The 12,555-nt window shown below is 38.5% G+C and overlaps 1 protein-coding gene across 1 annotated transcript in view; it reads left to right on the plus strand.

The window, feature by feature from the left end:
* Positions 1 to 8,975: 8,975 nt before the first annotated feature.
* Positions 8,976 to 12,555, plus strand: part of urb1 (URB1 ribosome biogenesis homolog) — a 13,573-nt gene continuing 9,993 nt past the window's right edge. Inside the window, exons 1-15 of the mRNA XM_035680180.1 lie at positions 8,976 to 9,205; positions 9,368 to 9,507; positions 9,600 to 9,751; positions 9,848 to 9,977; positions 10,072 to 10,168; positions 10,250 to 10,335; positions 10,421 to 10,546; positions 10,632 to 10,762; positions 10,844 to 11,039; positions 11,155 to 11,292; positions 11,414 to 11,587; positions 11,668 to 11,800; positions 11,899 to 12,021; positions 12,131 to 12,243; positions 12,366 to 12,485. Coding sequence (XP_035536073.1) covers positions 9,082 to 9,205; positions 9,368 to 9,507; positions 9,600 to 9,751; positions 9,848 to 9,977; positions 10,072 to 10,168; positions 10,250 to 10,335; positions 10,421 to 10,546; positions 10,632 to 10,762; positions 10,844 to 11,039; positions 11,155 to 11,292; positions 11,414 to 11,587; positions 11,668 to 11,800; positions 11,899 to 12,021; positions 12,131 to 12,243; positions 12,366 to 12,485 — 1,983 coding nt within the window. The 5' untranslated portion in view covers positions 8,976 to 9,081. The remainder of the gene's footprint in view (positions 9,206 to 9,367; positions 9,508 to 9,599; positions 9,752 to 9,847; positions 9,978 to 10,071; positions 10,169 to 10,249; positions 10,336 to 10,420; positions 10,547 to 10,631; positions 10,763 to 10,843; positions 11,040 to 11,154; positions 11,293 to 11,413; positions 11,588 to 11,667; positions 11,801 to 11,898; positions 12,022 to 12,130; positions 12,244 to 12,365; positions 12,486 to 12,555) is intronic.

Raw genomic sequence — 12,555 nt, forward strand, 5'->3', positions numbered from 1 at the left:
CATATGGGCATTCAAGAGCACTCATGCTGAGTTTTTTTTAAAACATGGGAGAACCAGGGGGTGTTTATCATAAAAAAATAATCTATCTGCGTCCTTTATGCTCTTGAGTGATTGATATAACTGTTTGATAAATACAATGATAACAAATGACTCTCTATGGGCTTCAATGTCTGCTGTATTTGTCCTTGGGGCAAAGCCTTCACATTATAATGACTTATATTTTGCACTGGCCAAGCTCAGCTGCTGAATGTGGGAATTTTGCCTAATATTTATACTGTGAGAATCTCAAGAATATAGTGACATCAAAGGGCAATAACACACAGCTGTGACCATGTACATCCATTTTGTGACGTCTAGACAGCTGGTCAGTTATGATCTATGACTTTAAATCACCCAAGTGAAAACTGCTATAGCATGCAACACAGCCTTTTGTGTAAAATAAGTCCATCTTGGGAAACATAAGAAATACTTGTCAGGAGTTGAAGAACAAAGCTAAATAGTAATCACATAGAAATCCATAGCACACTTGAGAAGAGGGATGGAGTAAAGGTGATGGGGAGTAAATCTAAGATATGGCTCATAGGAAGATCCTACATCAGTATGTCACGTTTTAGTGTTAGTCACGCACAGATGTTCACGAAGAGAGCTGCTATGATACTGTCAAAGCCATATGTGCTTTGGTTTGCACAAACACTATAATCAGTAGCTCTCTATAAACCAGCTGCTGAGCCCACAACTAAAAATACACATGCAAGGAACATTAGAAATTACAGATAAATATACTGGCAAAATAATTTTAATGGTGAAAGAAATTATTTTATAACCTCAGATATAGTAAATAACCACATCCTGTTTGAACCCTTTGATGATTTGTTGTGGTTTCCTCTGCCTGAAGCCCAGGGAGGGCAGTCATTTTATTCTCTGACTCATCAGTTCAGGAACCTTGAGCCTACGCCTGCAGCCAAATAATGAACAAATGGTAAGGTTTTCGTAAGAGATAAAATAGTTGTAGGATCAAAGAAGGGTGGGAGAAGCTCAAGATGCAAGATGGCTTCTGCATCTGGCATGTCAGTTAGGTCATGGACAAGGTACCAGTGCAGAATAAGTGTTTCAAAGGCTTTTTTCAATTCAACTGAAAGCATGACAAGCAAAACTAGTCCCTCAACAAGTGCTTAATGTTTAATTAAGTTTGAGGCTCAAACTTAACTTATTCACATGCATGTACTTTCCTACGCACCGTTCCCACAGTGAAACAAAATGCAAGTCAGATAGGCAATTCTTAATGATAAATAAGACTGTGAATTACTGAAAAAGAAAACAAAAGAAAACAAAATTCTTAGCCAGATTGGAATAGACTGTTCCCTCTTCTTCCTCGACATCTGATTCTACCAAAAACATCTGCCAGGAAAGGGATACACTCAGAAGGCCTCCATACCAGGTGCAAACCCAAGTGCTACATCCCAGGCCATTTAGGATCCATTGCCAAAGTCTGCTAAAACACACAAGAGGTAGAACCAGGAATTCTCTTAAATGAAAATGTAATTGAAAGAAGTTTTTAAAACGTATCATAAAAACGTTTAGATTTTATTATTAGTGACACTTGCCCCCATACTCCAAGTGAAATTGGAAATTGTTATTAACATGGAAAATAGAAACAACACTAAATTAATTCAATTTTTAAAAGTATGGTTCGCATTCAAATGGTCATTTTCTAGGAAATCAAAAGACTGAGAATTAAAACATTATGCTCTAAAAAAAAAGCATCTGAGAGATGTATATTGTCAGGAGGGGGTGCTATATGACACATGCTGACTGATGTACCTGTAAGAAAAGCCTATTAATGCTCCTCACTCATTCCTGCTCAAGCTGTCCAACACCATTCTACTGTCTCATATCTAGAATAAGGACCTCACAGGTAATGAGGACAGGATTCAACTAACACTCTACGGTAACATCTTCTGACATTTAAAGCCAAAAATTGAAAGGCCTTTGGGTATAGCCATGGTTCCACTTTGAAGACCACCAGGCAGCTGGAGGACAGACTGATGATGGAGAGACAGCAAAAGTAGTGCAGACATGGGACTTATACAATGGGGGATCATCTAAATTCGAGACTAAAAACAAATGCATATCAAGGGCACTGATGTTATCACAGCGGCGTAGGTCTCCAGAAGGCTCTAACTTATCATGCTTACACTGCTGGGGAAAACTTAGAAGAGATATACAGAAAGTAAAAGCCAGTATAAACAGAAGATACCCCTTTGATGTACAGAACAAAAACATTTCATTCATGAGAATGGGGAGGAGGGGGTCACGGTGAGGGTACTTCACTAAACTTTACTTCCGATGTCATGCTCAGTGAGTCTGGGCCAAAGATGTTGTTTTAATGGTGTGCAGAGAGAGGGACCAGGCAGAGACAGTAGAAGGATAGAATAACAGGGTGTAATATCCACTAAAGTGTTTTTCTAATCACCACAGGGAGCCAGCAGGAGCGGAAGACTCTCTCCAGACCATCTCAGGTCTGGTATTAACATCATATCCAGTGCATTAATATGTCAACTCTGCAATCACTAATAGGTGTCTTCATGTCTGTATCATTAACTTTACATCTCCACAGTGGATTATAATGCGTCATGTACAAGACTGGACACGCGACATAGTATATTAAGCGTAACAGCAAAATAACCTTTATTTGATAGTGAAATAATAAATTGAGCAATAATGATCACGTTACCTCATATCAAATGCTTTCAGGAATATATATATGGGGGCGGCTGTGGCTCAGAGGTAGAGCGGGTCGTCCACTAATTGGAAAGTTGTTGGGTTGAGCAAGCAAGATACTGAACCCCAAATTACTCCCAATGCTGCGTTTTCAGTGTGTGAATGAGTTAGTGTCTGCTCGATGGGCTTTGCCATCAATGTGTAAATGTGTGTAAAAGGGCGAATGTGGCGTGTAGTGTAAAAGCACCTTGAGTGGTCGGAATAGTAGAAAAGCATTATACAAGTGCAGTTCATTTTCTATTAAATATGGAGAATCATCTTTCATTTTATCATTTTCAAAGATATAATAGCTAAAATATGTAAAACCCTCATGCCTTTCAATGGTACAACCAAAGATCATACATTTTTGAATATCAGCTTCCAAACCCACCAATTTCAGCTGAAACCTAGTGTAACGCTTTATATTTCTACTCTACATTTCTGAAGGACAAATTGTATTTCTTGCTCCACTGCATTTGAAGGCTGTGCTTAGTCATTTTGCAGATAAAGATTTAACATAACAACATATCAGCTCATAAAATATGATACATTGCCTTAGACTGATCTACCCAACAATGTATAAATTATTTAAAAAGTATACTAGTTGGACCAGCTGACACATATATGCATCATTTCACATTTGGTTTTGCAAATTAGTGGGGGTTTTTATGTTTTGGTTTTTTTTTAAGTACAAGATCTGAATATTTCTTCCACATAGTTCACAGCAATAATCTAGCAGAACAGCTGCTGGCATTTGAAATTGAGAGGTTATGGGATGTTATGAAGTGTCCCGTGGTAAACATAAAATTACCTAAACGAGGACCAAATTTAAGCAGCATATTTATAGAACTGCAATACAACTGCTTATTATGTAAAATTTATAAAAACTTTCTGCAACATTCTCACCTCTTTATCACCAGTAGGGTCAGACTAGGTGATATTTAGTGGTTCCCACTCACGCATTTGGAAAAAACAAAATGTTTTGCACTGTTTTCAAAAAGCATTTTGCAAGCAGTACTGTTTTCAATCAGCTTGCTGAATAGTGACAACCCACAAGCCGGTGGCATATCCCAAGGTACTGAACCCAATCTGGGTGCAGTACAAACTAAAGTCTAAATTTAATAGGACTTCAGAAAGCATCCTACTTCTCCTTGTGGTGAGCAATTCAGAGGAACAAAAACATCTGTACCTTACGTGAGATGATCTCCACATCTGGCCTGAGTCCTGATTGTTTCAGGGGTGTGGGCATGCACCAACAGCTGCAACCAACCACTCCCAGATGTTTCTGATAGGCCAAGTGTCTAGCTGTTTGTTAGGCGAGGGGTGATCTTTGATCCTTCGACAGTGTTGGCTGTAGTGTTATTGTGAAGAGGGCCTGAGAAGCTCTGAGAGGCACACAACGGAAGCGCAGCAACCCCACAGAAGGGCCTGTGGTGCACTGTGGTGAAAACAGGCATGGTAAAGTGGCTTCAGCTGTGGAAAAGAACTCTTTGGAAACCACCCAGCGTCTCTATCCAGGCCCAGTTGCGCTACTGGCATCGTAATAGAGGAAGTAAACACATAAGTTTAACCTTGTGATTTACAGTTGCCCTGAAAGGAAAGAGAAAAGTGTGCCATCTTTAAGTAAAGTTTAAGAAATAGAAATCTCTGAAACTTAAGGAAAACTTGACAAATAATAACTCATACAAACATCTATATTAATGTATTCAGCAAAATGATGCTTTGCTAAATTTCTACACTGAAATGCTTTTGCCATCATATATCAGTGCTGAGTAGTGTAGCACATTTTGGCATGGAGGACACCAATGCTATAAATAACCCTTTTTTCTTTTTACTGAAAAAAAAAAGGATTGCCCTGCTGCTGACATGATCACTCTGCCTGAGCTACACGTGGCTACAGCCTCTTTGAACTGATGAGCATCCTGTTCCTTCATCCCAGGGCTATAAAGGCCTGACCATCCCTGTCATCGTTGTGACAGGCTTTATACACCCACCATTTTGTTTAAAAGAGAAGTGGTGCACACCAGGCCAGAACTTCAAAAATAAACACAACATTTTATGGACCGGAAAAGGCTTCACATAGCTGTGCCACTCCTGCTTCCTCTCTCATCCCGCATAGCTTAGTCCCACTGCAAGAGCACTTTAGCAACAGGTCTCTAAAGAGGCAGCACAGTTTTTCTCTCATGTTATACCAATGGTTCAAATACACACCAGTTGAGGGCATGTATCCAAGAGCATAAACACATTGGAGAGACCCCAATCTCATCAGGGTGGACATGTCACTAGGAACAGTACACCACAAAAAAGGGTAACATATTGGTAGTGAAAAATCAGGCTTTAGTGTAAATGTACTTCTCCTTTTACAGACAAGAGAAACAATACTTGGCCCAGCCAAAAGTCTGAGAAAACAAGAAAAGAGTTGTATGAATTTTAAAATGCAGAAAAATATGTAAAATTACTGCCATGTCAGCCTTGTTTTGACCAAGTCTTTCTCAGCCAGACCTCAGATAAAGATGGTATGAGACAGAAGGCTCCTAACTTTCACCCCAAGTATGGGACTGAAATGAGAGGATTCGCCAAAATGAAGAAATCTGTGTAAAAACAAGAAAACAGGCACAGACCCTTTCTTATAAACATCAAGTGATTAAGAGTAATTCCATGCAACGTAAAATTAAATAAGGGAAGACCTCAGTGCATTCATTCAGTCATTATTTTTGACTGTTCATTAAAAAAGTAAAAGTCTATTGTTTATACACATTATTCAACTTTACGTTGTCCTTGACATAAGCAAAACATGATAAATGTTACTAGAATGCATCTCTCATTGTATTAACACAGCTACTGGGACATTATTAGCAGTAATTGTGACACCAGCTGTAACTAAATTTAAAACTTTCATATGTATAAAAAGCATAGAAATTCAAACACTAATTTTCATTAGGTTTGACCATAAAGCCAAATTATTTACCAGTATCATATTCTCTAGTTTAAGCTCTGCATGAATGATTTCAGAGTTTGCTAAGATTTCAGTTTCAGCATCATGTTTTGCTCATTTTTCATTTGAGCTCTTTCTATATTATCTAGCACAGTTTTACACCCCTTCACCGTGATTAAAGCTACATTTTAATCTGTTTTGCCATGCCTTGCAGGCATTTATTCACTAAATATTCTGTTCAGTCAGTGGCTGTGAACAACTACCAATTTTTGGCTAAGTTACATCAGAACTCTGGGCTATAAAGTTTTAGCATTCAATTAAAAAAAAAAATCTTGTCAAAGTTTCATTTCGTGCACATTGAAGAATACCGTGAGACTTAAGACTAGGCAGGAGTGGGTTTCATTCTTTCCTATAAACAAAATTTTAACATTAAAAGTTTCCCAATAGTAGGGAGTTTGGGATTTAGTAAATGGGTTACAATCCTTTTGTACTGAGAAACTGTTTGTTCATACACTATTAGCAAAAGTTTTTTAATACAGCTGTGAAAACTGTCAAAAAGAAGTTTTTCAATGCTACACCCTGTCATACTGCAGATATTGCAGTTTATTGTATCACAGGCAGAGCCGCCCAATTTAGGGCATTTATTCTAAAAATGCCTTAAAGTAGTTTTTGGTGGTTCCTGCACCACAAGCAGATGTGTTTTATAGCATGCACGGCAGTGAGCTGTAATCAAATCACCAGAATCCCAAGTAACATCCCAGACAATAGCAGACTGCCTGTAGGCCCAACATAACAGTGGATCTTAGATAATTATGTCTTGACACAGTGAATCTGGAGGCTCCTCACAATAACTAAACTACCTTACAACATGCTGCACCGTGTTGCTTATTTGAGCCACCTGAATAATCTGGACAGCTGCTGTATGCCAATCCACCTGCAAGTCAATTTTCAGTGCAAAGTTTGTGCATTACTCAAAACCTCTCAAACCAAGTAATGGTGACCCCTGGTGGCCGTACAACTGAATGACAACAAAAAGAATATTAAGTGTTCATGAAAAATACAAACTGCAAAGATTTTATGCTGCTGTTCCTGTTTTAGTGAAAATGTTGTTATCACATTCAAGTTCATTCCACTAAATAACATCATTGTTGTCTTTCTCAGCAATCACAAGATGTGTGTTGTTTGGAAAAACAGTCGATGTGTATTGTGTATGCCTAATTATACATAATGCAACCTACTTTATGAAGCGTTTGTTTTCTAATTAAGCATTGAGTGCAATCACCAGAAGAGCTGCTTGCTTTTCCCTTTTTATGACAACCTAATAAATAAATCATTACTAAAGGATTACTTACCAAGGCAAATTCTTTGTATGTGAAAACCTACAAGTACCTACTAAAAGTCTACAACTGATTCTGAAGAGACTGTAATATTCAATGTTAAGAGCATCACGACTTGACAAAAATAGATGTATATTTCAGAAAACCTTGTTTTATCAAATGCTTTACTGAACAGCATTGGGCCCTTATGAGTTTGACATCAACTTTGAGTATTGGTTAGGCAGTTCCTGCGAAGGTTTGTTGAAAGAATAACTGAGAAGAGGCTGCACTTTGGTTGCAAACCACATACTCTTCAAATAGGCTACAAAGCTGAGCCACAACTATGTCTACATGGTCTCAGCAAAATGTGTGTTTTCCCAAAATTATGCTGTAATTGACTGAAACTAAAACAAGGCATGTTTAAAACTGAAGTGTATAAAACAAAAAAAACTTTTAGACCATAATCTGTTTTGTAAAAATGTAACAAAATGAAATAGTTTGTTATTTTAATAGTTAGTCTGTGTTATCTCTGATATAACCTAAATATAATTCATTATTCCTTACAATATTCAAGCATAATACATAAAACATGCAAGGTATAGCTAAACTATTATCAAACGTGAAACATATGGATCAAAAGCATTATATTGCTCATGCTCTTTCATCCTACAAATATGAAAAAATTGCCTGGTTTGTCATGAGCAGCTAAGAAATGGAACTGTGGGAGGAAATAACCATGACTTAAGCAGTTTTTAGTTTTCACAGTTTACTATTTACTAATTTACAGACACAGTTTTGTATGCATCTGGCTTGACATCTCTGCATAATCTCAAGCTTTTACAGAATGCTGACAAGACAAAAAAAAGTGTTATTCTCAATAGCCAGTAATTCCAGTCAATATGTCCCTGCCATCCATATACTTAATTCTAAGAATTTGTCTTTTAAACAGTACGTGGAGCAACTGGCCCAGAATATACATATAGAAAATTGTTTCTTATATCAGAATAAAGAATGTTTCTGTCTTGAAGACAGTAAAAGTATTGTTCATTCAACCATCATGTTGGTGCTTGACCATTAAGATATCCTTCATTCTCATAGATTCTCTAACACCTTGGAGTTTATCACTGAGCTTTGCGTTTTGTTACAGGACAACTGTATTTATCAACTGTACAATGTGAAACAGTAGGCTGGTCCTCACTAGCAACAGAAAGAGAACTACATTCTACAATTTTTATTTCAGAAGATCTCTTGTAAAATCTCCCTCAGTATATCACTTCTCTTCTAAATCTCTGTTCACCAAACCACATCTCAGGTCTGTTTAATTATCCCTCAGGGTAAATACTGAACTTGGGAAGGCTGCCTTCCACAAATAAATTGAATGAATTATGGAGGATTTAAAACTTGAATGTGTTATCCCACTGACAATTTTACACTTTCAGTATTAAATCTTAGTGATGTATGTGATTGTCACTGATGCTGTAGGCCTATGTGTTTTTGTTATGCATGTGATGCACTTTTGTTTGTCTGGTAATTTCTATTGTCTGGCTATGTTTCTTTTTTTATATTTCTTCATTCAGATCTCTCTTGCAAAAGGGACCTTGATCTTAATGAGACTACCTGATTAAATAAAGGTTTTATATCATTTGTGTTAGTAGATACAAGCAGATTTACTAGAAATGATACATTAAAACTACATTATATTCTCAAGAGAATAGCTTTCCGGTAAGTATTATGACCTAAATATGCACTATAAAACAGTCTATATAACAAGTATATAGTATAATAAGTCTATACTGAAGAGGTACTAACAGCTTTTCCAGTTATGCAGTTGTGGTGCAGCTTTAGCTGGAGAGCTGTAAAGGAAGGAGCAGGAACAAGTTCTCTGTTGAAGTAAACAGAAGATAAAGAATGCGGAACTAAAGTTCAGCAGTAAACGTTTCCGACCGGATGACAATTTCGTTGGACAGCATTCTGTTTATACCACTACAACGTGGGACACAGTGACAGGACTTTAATGGCAGTGGAGTAAAAAGAAACAAGTCATTAATATCTGTTTGTACGCGTATTAAAATGGGCAAAAAGCGCCCCAACGAAGACTCGGAGGAGTCAAACACTCCGGTGAAAAAAGAAGTTCCGGAGTTCAATGGGACTGTGTTTAAAACCATGCTGAAGGACCCGAGCACAGCCATGAAGGGTGAGTGTATCTGTTACAGTATTTCACATCTCAGAGAAGTGGTAGTGATTGATTTATGTATCTATTCTTTTGTGTAGTCCGTATTTGAACAATCACCATCTGTCCTGTCTGCAGTGTTCTCCTATTCTGCTTTGGTTCATTCTTACTTTTTCTCACCTGCAGGACTGGAGACATTCATATCAACAGCTAAGAAGCTGCCGTGCTCTGACCTGTATGATGTGGTTGAAGGTTATATTAAAATCTCTATGGAGTGTGCAGAGATATTCAAATTGCTAGATGGAGAAAAGCATGTGGAGAGTGAGGTAAGCTGAGGTACTTTTTCAGTGGATGGGCCTTACTGTTTTGGGTTTTTTTTTACCATCTAATGTTCTAATCAAAACTTTATTCTGATCAGATGATGCTGATCTTTGAGAGCCTGGAGATTATCCTTCTTAGGACAGCCAGTGACTTGTCCCACTTCAACATGGTTGGCAATGCGATTGTGAAAAAGACTGTTTCCAGCTACATGAAACTTCTGCAGGGATCTTTCCATTCAGAAAATCACAGGTTGGTGTTATGACCTCCGTACATGGCTTCAAGTGTCAGACCTCAGCACAGTTAATCTGCCCATGGCCCTAATGTTGTGTTTTCTGTTGTGCACAGGTTTGTCCGTCAGTGCCTCAGTCTTCTGTCCGCCTTGGTGTCTCAGGGCCCAGAAGCTGCCAGAGAGGTTCTAAGTCACATTTACATCAATAAAGCTCTGTCTGGACTGGCAAAGAGAAAGGATAAGAGGGTATGTTGAAGAAATGTTTCAGTTTTCAGCATGTGTTGGAGTTTTTGGGTTCTGTAGATATATACGCTTACATTCTTTCCTGTAAATTTTCCAGGGAAGACCTGATGTCCGCATGGCTTTTATCCAGTTTGTGCTGTCCTTTTTGGTGTCTGGAGATAATGCTACAGTTGGACAAATATTAGAAACCAAAGGTAATAATTTTTTGATTCAGATTTACACAGCATACTTTTATCTCCAGTGTGTTGATGACATGTTCATTTGGTGTGTGTCAGAACTCCTGCCAGAGATCCTGAGTACTGGTCTGAAGGAGGACAGGATGTCCATAGTCAATCTGATTCTGTCCACACTGAAGACTAGAGTAAGTGCCCAGCAGCTCACACTTTCCATTTAAAATCAATTTATGGATTTAATCTTTATATGTGTTTTTATTTGTCTTGCCGCAGGTTGTACTAAACAAGGCCATAAGTAAAACACAGAAAGTGCGTTTTTTCACACCTGCTGTGTTGGCCAACATAGCGTCTCTGTATAAGTGGAATGGGATTGTGGATGCAACCACTGATGATAACAGAGTGAGTTGTTTGCTTGTGTCTGTTATCCAAATTTGCTTTTCCATTTTCTTCACCTGTGGGTCTAAATTTTCCTTATTTTTTTAAGATGGTTGAGAACTCGGAGCATGCTGGGACATCTGTCATCCGAGAACTTGTTCACAGTTTCCTTCTTGACCTGTGTTGCTCTCGTAAGCATGGTATCAGCTTTCATGATGCCAGCTTTGGCACAGCTGGCAGGTAAGTAATCAGTGGGTCAAGTTTACCTTGTACTCTTCTGGAAAGTCCTCATGCTGATCATAGTATATTACTTTTTTACAGAGCTGGTAACATTGTGTTACTTCAGTTCTTGGTGGGGCTGAAGCAGGCCACAGAGGACGAATTGGTGGCGGAGCTGGTGGTGAATGTGTTGAAAGTTAGCCCTGACGTACTGGCCAGGTACTTTCAAGAGACTCAGTATTCATATACACCCCGGCCCAAAAGTGCTTGGCAGGACAATGTGAAGTTACTTAAAAAGGTAATGCTTTAAGCAAAAGTAGATTTGCTTTTCATGAGGCTTCTCACGTGTTTGCTCATATCCAGCTTGTCTGTTAAACAATAAATAAAAAATCCTATCTGAATTCATCCATCAGATCTATGAAGGCCAGCCAGAGATGTCCGCGGTCTTCCAAACTTGTGAAGTCATCCCTCTCCCTCGCCTGCTGTCCATGATTATGGTGATATCTCTTCCTCCGGTCTGTAACAAGGCCTTCTTCACACAGGGCCTCAGCGTAAGTGACTGCGTCTCATAAGAGAAATGTATCAGTGCTTTAGCTGCAGTACCACAAAACACTAATAAAAATGACAGTTCTTGTCATATATTTTCCGAATATCTCCTCTTGTATCCAACAGCTTGCCAACACAACAGTGCAGCTCACAACTCTGTCCATGATAAATTTCATCTTGAAAAAAGCCAGCAAGAATATGGAGTACCTTTTGGATAAGTCTGAGTCACACAGCTCAGATATGTACACTCCTGACATGGTGGGGGAATTGGTGCAGCAGTACAGGGAAACACTCAGCAAGGTAAGCTCAGAAAAGTGCTGTCTTAATACTCACCAACAGTAATAACGCACCATTAAATAACTTTTCATGCTCTGTTCCAGATTTTGCCCGATATGACGAGTATAGTTGCACAATGGCAGTCACTTAGCAAGAAGGAAAAAATTAATGGTGAAGAAAAAAAGACCAAAACTCAAGGGAGTGCTGCACAAACGGATGAAAAAAACGAAATGCCTGGTAATAACATTTACAGAATAAGTATAGTGGTCCTATGATACAAAGTGGATGACTAGCAAAGACATTTGATTTATTATGTTTTTTTTTATGTTGAGCAGTTGCCGAGACAGCTGAGCTAATCCTGCTGAAGGCTCTGATTCTTCAGGTCATATGTCTTTACCAGAAAGTAGTGCCGCATCTGGTGAACCAGTGCAAATTTGACTTCAGCAAGCTCCTTAAAGGTGATGTTTTTTTCAATCATGCTGGTCATACACAAGTTACGTGTTTTGAGTTATAATGCTGGTGGTTCTTCAACAAAGCCTTTAAAGCTGATTGTTTTTACCTCTCCAGGGATTGTGTCAGAGAAAGGAATAAGGGAAGAAGTTCCCCCAGTTTTGCAGTATCAGATACTGCAGTTGGCCTTAGATCTCCCTGCAAGCAAGTTCTCCTGGTTCCGCATACAGGTGAAGAAGTTACAGTGTTGGTTTTATTTCACTATTTAGACTTATATTTTCAATGGTTGTTGTTTAGATGGTGTTACTTTGTAATCAGCATTGTGTCTAATTTGCATTGCTTTTCTTTCCAGGATGTTGCAGATACAGAATCATCATCTGGAGAGAAGTCAGTACTTTACCTGCTTCTCAAGATGTTTGTCAGCACCAGCAGCAGCCACCTGAGAACTTCCACACGGATGCTGGTTCTAAAAGTACTTACTAACTTCTCCACTCTGCATTTGCTTTCAGCTTGCACTATATGTGAGACATAGATATATATAT

Source organism: Morone saxatilis, unplaced genomic scaffold (genome assembly GCF_004916995.1).
Source record: "Morone saxatilis isolate NCDOM2014 unplaced genomic scaffold, NCSU_SB_2.0 Contig8, whole genome shotgun sequence".
NCBI lineage: Eukaryota > Metazoa > Chordata > Actinopteri > Moronidae > Morone > Morone saxatilis.